The 8,673-nt window shown below is 37.0% G+C and overlaps 1 protein-coding gene across 3 annotated transcripts; it reads left to right on the top strand.

Annotated features, from left to right (window-relative positions):
- LOC118053951 (transcription factor MYB33) lies at positions 1 to 4,399 on the top strand. 3 transcript variants are annotated; one of them, XM_035065368.2, is made up of 5 exons: positions 1 to 232; positions 513 to 639; positions 1,349 to 1,713; positions 2,403 to 3,414; positions 3,789 to 4,399. In XM_035065368.2, exons 3-5 carry the CDS (start codon positions 1,360 to 1,362, stop codon positions 4,091 to 4,093), a joined length of 1,671 nt encoding a protein of 556 aa, XP_034921259.1. In that variant the 5' UTR covers positions 1 to 232; positions 513 to 639; positions 1,349 to 1,359; the 3' UTR covers positions 4,094 to 4,399. The 3 variants fall into 3 exon arrangements, with proteins under 3 accessions (XP_034921259.1, XP_034921258.1, XP_073265071.1); XM_035065367.2 differs by having other exon boundaries at positions 2 to 232; positions 3,759 to 4,399; XM_073408970.1 differs by having other exon boundaries at positions 3 to 152; positions 3,759 to 4,399.
- The last annotated feature ends 4,274 nt before the right edge of the window (positions 4,400 to 8,673 follow it).

Below are 8,673 nucleotides of genomic sequence, written 5' to 3'. Positions count from 1 at the left end.
ATCCATCACTCTCTCCCCTAGTTTGCCTCTCCTTTGACCACCCATTTCCCAACTCAATTTCATTCTCTAAGAATCTCAAATTTTACCTCTCTCTCTTTCTCTCTCTCAAAATTTCCCATTTTGCACCCTCGTTTTCTTTGGTATTTCTTTGTGTGAGTGTTTCCAATCTGCGCCTCTCAATTGTTTTGCTCTTTTTATGCACAGATCTTATCTGTCCCCTGCACGAATCAAGGTCAAGATCGTTTCTTTTATTTCCTTTAGATTTTTTTTTATCGAGCTTAGTTTCCTTTGTTTTGAAAAAAAAAGAGATCAAATTTTGAGCTTAAATATCACTGTTTTTAGTTCTTTTCTTTCAATTTTTTATTTGGAAAAAAATAGGGTTTTGGTGTTGCCAATTTGGGTTTTGTTGTTTGAATTTAGCAATTTGAGCTGATTCTAGTTACAGTGTATATTGTTATCTGGATATTGATCAATGCATTAAAGTCTGTCTCTTTCCTTGTTGTGTTTTTCAGGTATTCAATTTTTTCCTCTATCATCAGCTTTTACTTCATTCAGGAATAATCTCTGAGCTCTTTCAAAGCTCCAATTTTGGTGACTCAAAGCTCTAAGCTTTGTGCTCGGCATCTTGGTCCGATTCAGGTATTTAATGCTCTTGTTGGATTATTTTGTTTCCTTTCTATTTTTTGCTTGATATGTGCTGATCAAGGAAAAAGTTTCAATTTTTATGTTTCTATTGATAGTCTGGGTGAGTAGTATATTCTGTTAAATGTAGCATGGCGTGATTCATTTTTTAGCTAATTTTATTTTTGTAGAATTGATGTTGAGTATTATTGCAACAAATGACAATAGGGTTTCCTTTTATGGACTTTTATAGTTGGTGAACAAAAATGAACTGTATGCAGTCAGTATGTTTACTTTTTCATGATTTTATAAATGGGTTTGGTTGTAGTATTTAATTCAAGTGTGGGGCTAGCCATTTTTCGGTTGTTGGCTTCCAGATTTTGTTAAAACATGTAAATAAATAGAGGGAAGATTTTAAGCCCCCCTGGCCTTTTCTTTTTGGTTTCTACCATTTTTTTTTAAAAGTTCATCATGACCAGACACTCACATGTTTGCTAAGCTTTTGTTCCGTGCACGAGTGCTTAGTGTTACTGTCTGACCTTTCTGTGCTTTGTCCCAATTTGTTTTGCTTCTACAATAGCTTAAATAATTTTTTTCCACCACATGCGTTGACTGGATTTAGATTTTATTAGTGTGAAGCATATTTTCACCCCACTAGTAGAACAAAAGGCACTGCCTTTTTCAATTACTTGTTTAATTTTGTTTCTGCATCTTCTTTTTGATTCAGGTTCTCATCGTATGACAAGTGAGACTGAGGATGGCATTGTCTCCAATAATCAGATTGATTCGCCATTGGGTGAGGAAGGCAATTATTGTGAAAGTGCAAATGGAGGAGTTATTCTTAAGAAAGGGCCATGGACTTCTGCCGAAGATGCAATTTTGGTAGAATATGTGAAGAAGCATGGGGAGGGGAACTGGAATGCTGTTCAGAAGCACTCAGGGCTTTCCCGTTGTGGCAAAAGCTGCAGATTGCGATGGGCCAATCACCTAAGGCCTAATCTAAAGAAAGGAGCATTTACCCAAGAAGAAGAACAGCTAATCATTGAACTTCATGCAAAGATGGGAAACAAATGGGCACGAATGGCTGCACATGTAAGTTTATAATTATTGCTGTTGGGTATCCGTGCTGCACTGCGACTGTCTTTTCTTTGTAGTTTGCTTTCAAATGAATATTAGCAGGAAAATATGAGCTAAAAGCAGCACGGACCATAATTGAAACAATGTTACACGCTCTAGGTTTGTAGTTACATTTGACAATCTCATATGAAAGATCAGATAGTTTAATCTTTTTCTTCACAAAGTGTAGCCCGTTAAATTGCAAAGATGAGAATTCTCAAGGATCTGTCTTTTGTGGCCATTATTGGGGGATATGATTACTCTTTTGGCTTCTTTATGGTCCACTGCATCTGAGGATTTTATTTTTCTTGTATTAAGTTTTTATATTTCATCAACGATTACAAAAAGACAGCACATCAATCTGCAAATCCTTGTAATGTCAAGGAGCTCTTCATTTGGGTGATAGATTCTGATTATCTGCAGTCAGGGCCTAAATTGGTTATTGTGGATTTTTCATCATCCATTCATGTTTACAGGTTGAATATGTTGTGTGTAGATTTGTTGCAGTAATGTTATTAATGAAAATTTTGTATCTCTGGCTAGTTTGCACATGACAAATCATGGTGGGCTGTTGTTGGTTTCAAGGTCTCCTAAGTTAGTATTCTGAAAAAAAAAATGTAGCTTCTTAACCTGTGCTAATTTTTTCTTTCTTTTGCTCCTTTCAGTTGCCTGGACGTACAGACAATGAGATAAAGAATTACTGGAATACTAGAATTAAGAGGCGTCAACGGGCTGGCTTACCGCTTTATCCACCTGAAGCCTCTTTGCAAGCGTTGCAGGAGAGTCAACGATGCTTGAACATTGACAGAATCGAGATTCAGAATAAAAGTCAGCATGATACCTTGCAGAGCAACAGTTATGGGATACCCAATGTCATGTTTGACAATTTAACGCCCAACCAAAGCATCTTACCTTATGTTCCTGAACTTCCTGATATTACTGCAAGCAGCGTGCTGATGAAAGGTCTGAGCTCTTTTCAATATGGAAGCTTCATGTCACCAATAATGCACCGCCAGAAGCGTCTTCGAGAGGCAACAACCTTATCATCCAGTTTCGGTGGTGGCATGAAAAATGAGTTCCATTTGTTTGACCAGTTTCAGGATGTTGACAAAGCTGCTCAATCCTTTGGATTACCTTTTCCATTTGATTATGATTCTACCACCAAGAACCCAGAGTTTTTTGGTGAAAATCAGGGTAGCCATACCCTTGCTAATGGCAATTTCTCTGCTTCTAAGCCCACTTCTGAGGCTGTGAAGTTGGAGCTCCCTTCACTCCAATATGCAGAAACTGATTTTGGTGGCTGGGGGCCATCTTGTTCCCCATCACCTTTAATCGACTCTGTTGATACTTTTATCCAATCTCCCCCTACTGGGACAGTTGAGTCTGATTGTCCATCACCACGTAATAGTGGCCTATTGGATGCTTTACTTAATGAGGCCAAAACTTTAAGCAGTGCAAAGAATCAATTATCTGATAAGAGTTCAAATTCATCCACTGTTACTCCTGGTGATAATGCAGACAGTTCTGCCCTTAATATTTGTGTGACGGAATGGGAAGACTATGGTCACCCCATTTCTCCTTTGGGTCATACTGCAACTTCCCTTTTCAGCGAGTGCACTCCCATCAGTGCCAATGAAAGTTCTTTTGATGAATCACCATCTTCCGAGACCTTTACTGGTAAGCATCTTTTTCACTCAAGGATGATAGTCATAATCAATTTGTTTGAAGCAATGTCATGGGTTCCTCTAGTTATCTTTTATATTATACTATCAAGCTTGTTGAATGTTCCCAAAAAAAAAATTGTATCTTAACTATTTATCTTTCTCTTGGATTTTGCAAAATGCAAAACTCTTGTAATTCCAAACAACATAGGAGAGGGATCAGAACTGGTTTATATGTTTAAATGTCTGCACATTCTCATTCTTAAATCCGTTGTTGTTTTCCAGTTATTTTCAATCTTCTTCTTCTCATTTTCAAAAGTAAGACCCTCTACAAATAATTTTCCTGGTTTTCCATTGCAGGATCTAAACGTAAATTTGGATGTTCTGCAGAGTGCTATGTGAAATCAGAACCTGTTGATCAGACTTGGACTGCAGATAGAGAAAAAGAATCCTCTACCTGGTTGGATATTACTTCCCCTGATGCCTTACTTGATTCAGGTTGGCTTGAACATGATTCTGCTCATGGAAAGGACCAAGTGATTGTGACTGATGCCATGGCAACCCTTCTTTGTGATGATTCGAGTAGTGAGTACAAGCAGATGGCTGCTGGAGCATCTGTAAATCACGGATGGGGACATAGTTCTTGTTCATGGAACAACATGCCTGCTGTCTATCAAATGTATGAACTCCCTTGAAGTTTGAAGTCTGGCTATCCATTTTGATGATGTTGCTGCTTCATTCATGTCGATGATTTCTACGATCTAGGTAGTCACTTGGTCTGAGTACCTATTGAACCTAGAAAAGTTCAACCGGACTCTTATGGTATGTTTCAGTCAGGGTTATTTCATTTCTGGTTTCATGAAACAAGGCAGTGCATGTATGCCAATATCAAAACTTAGACAAAGTATACAAAATGCATTATGGCTTTTGCTAAATTTGTAGAGTAACATGCACGTTCAGCTCAATGATTTTGGTTATTTGATGGACTTGATTTGGTTCCACTGATTTGAATGGTTTTTGTCCTGATTCAACCTATTTTCTGCTGCATATTGAAGAGGCGTGCTCTGTATGCAATCTCCTTCTGAATTTTCAATTCATGTATTTTTACATCTTTGTGTAAGTGAGTATATTGTACTTCAACTTCCATAATCTTATCTCCTTTAACCACATGAGAAATAAATAAAATTGATGTAGGACAGAATAATATGAAGGCATAAAGAAGTAGAATTCCCTATAGAAATAGGAAAATTGAGAATGGAGAAAGAAACCTTTTAGAAGAGGGTGAATCCCTGTAGAAGAGGCCCGAGTAAATGAAAGAAAACCCAATAGCAGAGACTTCAAATAATCAGAAGAGGCATTCTTAGCTCTCAATTCTTAATTCATATCAAAGTTGTCTCCATTCTGCGTAAGATATGGTTTTTATATAGATATCGTTAAACCCTAGTGTCTTAAACTATATAGAAATTAAAAAATCCTAATAAATATATCTTTTATAATAAAAATAATAACAACAAATTCCTAAAAATTTAACTAAATAATAATAAAACTCTAAACTTAATACATCGCAAACAAGTTATATTATGATATAATGACTGTTTGGGAGTGTGGTTGTGGTTGTTTTTTGAAGTGCTTTTTTATTTAGAAATGTATCAAAATAAATTTTTTTATTTTTTAAAAATTATTTTTGATATTAGCGCATTAAAATAATCTAAAAACACAACAAAAATTAATTTAAAATAAAGAAAAAAATATAAAAAATTTTAATTTTTAATTTAAAAACATTTTTAAAATGTACAAATAAACAGGGTCAAGCGATATGGCTAGTCTCCATTTCATATAATCATAAGAAGAGGAAATTTTAAAAAAAATTTATTCTTTAATATTTAATTAATTTTAAATTGGGCCTTATAATTTATTGCGGTTTATGTTTTTTTTAAGGTTATTGTAATTTCAAATAAATATCTTGATATTTAGTTTGTATTTAATTTTGCAAATGGTTTGATTTTATTTACTTTATAATTAAATAAGAAATAGTTTTTAAGAAAATAGAGTTATTAAACCCAATAGAGTATATGACCTGATTCATGAGTTTAGCATGTTAAGTGGCAAAGTCTGGTTCAACATGATATATCACTATCTCAAAATTAAAAAAAATATTGTTTTTTTTAATGAGTCAAATCATGTTTTTTACCGGTCATCCAAGTTGTTTCACCACTAAATAAACCGGCTAGCAAACCATATTGTTCGTATACTGCGAGGACCTAATAATGCTTCAGTATAGTTTGCCATTGATCAATGCTGCCTGAAGTTCTCTATTTGTAAACGTCAATTTGCTTGACTGGCAAAAATGGTCTCATTTGCATTCTGCTTGGGGTTCTCAGTCACACCGTTTCTATTTTGTCATGTCACAAGCTATAGGTTGCTCTTTTACCGGCAATCCCTCTTATTATTCCAAGCATGTTTGTGAACGCCAGCAATCGACTAGTCCACTAATAAAGACTTCTAATCCTCGCTTTATGCTTGAATTGGAGTGATCAAATCCTCTACGAGGTTATCTGTAAATTCTAAACCCAACATGCTCATCTAGTGTTATTAAACTCGGTTCGGCTAAACATGTCACGTTTGTGACTCGTCGATCCAAGAACTAAACCAAATCAGGTTTTAAATTAAACCTAATGAGTAATATTTTAATGGCCTGTATCAACCTGTGCAACAGCATTTTCTTCTTGGTCTGGTCAAAGGCGTGCCATTCGTGCTGGGAATTCATGCAGGGACTAAGAGATGCATGTGAAAACACATTACAAGATTTAAAACTTTAAAACCTAATCCAACAAAAAACAGTTACCGTCATGTTACAAATTAATAACATGTAACAAGATAATCAACATGCATGGATTATCACAAGAAGCTGAGACCATTGGACAAAGTACCTAGCTAACCATCTCTCTATGAAGTGCGGCACCTCGACCTTAAGATGATCCACCGCAGTGCTTGATCTTCTTGAGGAAACGGCTAATATTGGAGGTGATGGTGAAAGTTTACTGGGGGTGATGGTAGAAGTCTTAAGACTCATGTCACCCATGCTACTGGTCGACATGCTGTCCGCAGTAAGGCTTGTAGACAAGGTTTCGGCGGTAGAACTTGTATCGTAATAATCTTGTGATTCATAGGAGTAGCCTGCACTGCCTGGCGAATCTGACTTTGCAGGGATTAGCTCTCCAAAACTGCAGGTTGAGTTGCTTTCTATTATGTAGTTTAGGGCATAAACCACCTGTCATGTAATGATATAAAACCATTTCCTAAGGCCTCATTCAATAGTTTAAGCTTAGGTTAGGTTTGATGGTTGTTAGTGATAATCTCAAAACCTTTTTGACTAACCAGTCGGGTACATAATGTAAAAGCTTTGCCACATAGCTCAAGGACAAGCCCGTGTCGTGATTGATCACAAAAGTCAGCCAATGCCTGTGCTTGGAGACTTAAAGATGAATTTGAAATGCCTGCCTAGTCACATTTTCATGTCTTTAAACTTATGATGAACTTGTGGGATCTTTGTCCCATGATATGAAACATTGCTGTTCCAGATTACCGAGTAAGAAAAGTTACCTTAGTCATAGTTAATCGCTTCTGAGGATCCTTGCTGAGGCATTTTTCTGCTACTCGAACCATCCAAAAGAGTTGATGGACATCGTGGGACTCTAAGATCCTCTCGTCAATTAAATCTGGGTAGTTTCTTTCTTTCAGCAGTGGCCTTGCCTGTAAGCAAAAATGAAATGATATGAGTAAGCCTTGAAAGGTATAAGAGCAACTAATAGAAGGCCCTCATGTTTCCAGTTTTCATGCTTGTGAGTGTGAGTGATGGAAGAATAACAGACGGATGCAATGCCTTCAGTCGATAGAGCATTGAGGCTATTTACCCATCCTACAAGACTTTTTCCTGCTAGTTTCTTGTCTGTAGTCTGTAGTCCTGTGATCAGCTGCAATAGCACCACCCGAAAGAATAAACATCGGTCTTGGTTGACACTTTCCCACTTTCTGCATTTTCTGGTGCCAAGTATCCAAGAGCTCCAACAACTCTTGTCTCCCAGGACTGCTCTGAATCTTCATATTGAGTTCTTGCAAGACCGAAATCTCCAAGCTAATTCAAGGAAAATGTTAGATGAAGTCTGACGTGGTGAGTTTTTTTATTTATTTATTAAGATTGAATAGTTCTTGCATATGATCTGATATTGCTGGCCATTTCTTATGGCAAGTTGAACAATGGCTTAAACATTTCCAGCAAAGACTACTAGACTGATCAGATATTTACTTAATGATTTAATCGTTCTAGAAGCACAAAAGAAATAGGTTTCAAAATTTGAGAACAGTTTCTTAGTATAAGTTCTCCGGCAGCATGATGGTCAGATCAATGATCAATCAGCCTATCAGCCTGCCTGGTTTGGTCTCCCTTCTGTAGCGACTTCAGAAAATCAATGCATGGATGGTAAGAATGCATCAATTTAGAACTGCAAGGTTTTATAATATTACCAGTGCTTCATGATCATGGGTCATGAGAATGTTTTTTGGCCTCATATCTCTGAGGATAATATTGTTTTCGTGCACGTATTTTAGCCCTCTAGCAGCTCCCAAAGCTATCTTCATCCTCTTCTCCCAAGTGAGAGGCTTGCGTGCATGTTCTGCATCAATTTAGCAAACATCACCATGTATTAGGCTTCATTCTCTATTATTTGCGTTATCTTGAATATCCAATGTATCCATAGTATTTCAAAGGATAAGAAAAATTAACTCCAGGGTCATTAAATTCTCACTTGATAAATGTTGGTCCAGTGAACCATAGCACACATATTCATAAACAAGCAACCTGTCACTTCCTTTAGAACATGACCCTAACAACATCACCAAATTCTCATGTCGGACTTTGCTGAGGACTTCAACTTCAGACTCGAATTCCTTCTCTCCTTGGAAACTTGCACCATTGTGTTGCTTTACGGCAAATGCTAGCCCATCCAGGTCGCCTCTGTAGACACAGCCAAAACCACCTTCCGATAGGAATTTCGTTTGGGAAAATCCTTCTGTTGCCGCATGGATCTCTGCATAGCTGAAGTCTCTCTTCCATCCTATCTTTGGCCGTCTATTCTTGCAAACTGAGCAAATGGAATTTTTGAATATCTCATCCTTAGGACTCCCTCCCATCCATCTATGTTCTTTTGTTCATTTGGGACCACTGCCTCCTTTTCCCTCTGCTCAAACTCTGTACTTGCAGCGAGGGATTGTTTAC

The sequence above is a fragment of the Populus alba genome, chromosome 1 (genome assembly GCF_005239225.2).
Source record: "Populus alba chromosome 1, ASM523922v2, whole genome shotgun sequence".
NCBI lineage: Eukaryota > Viridiplantae > Streptophyta > Magnoliopsida > Malpighiales > Salicaceae > Populus > Populus alba.
The sequence above is the reverse complement of the archived record's forward strand: the minus strand, read 5'-3'. Positions and strand labels throughout refer to the sequence as shown.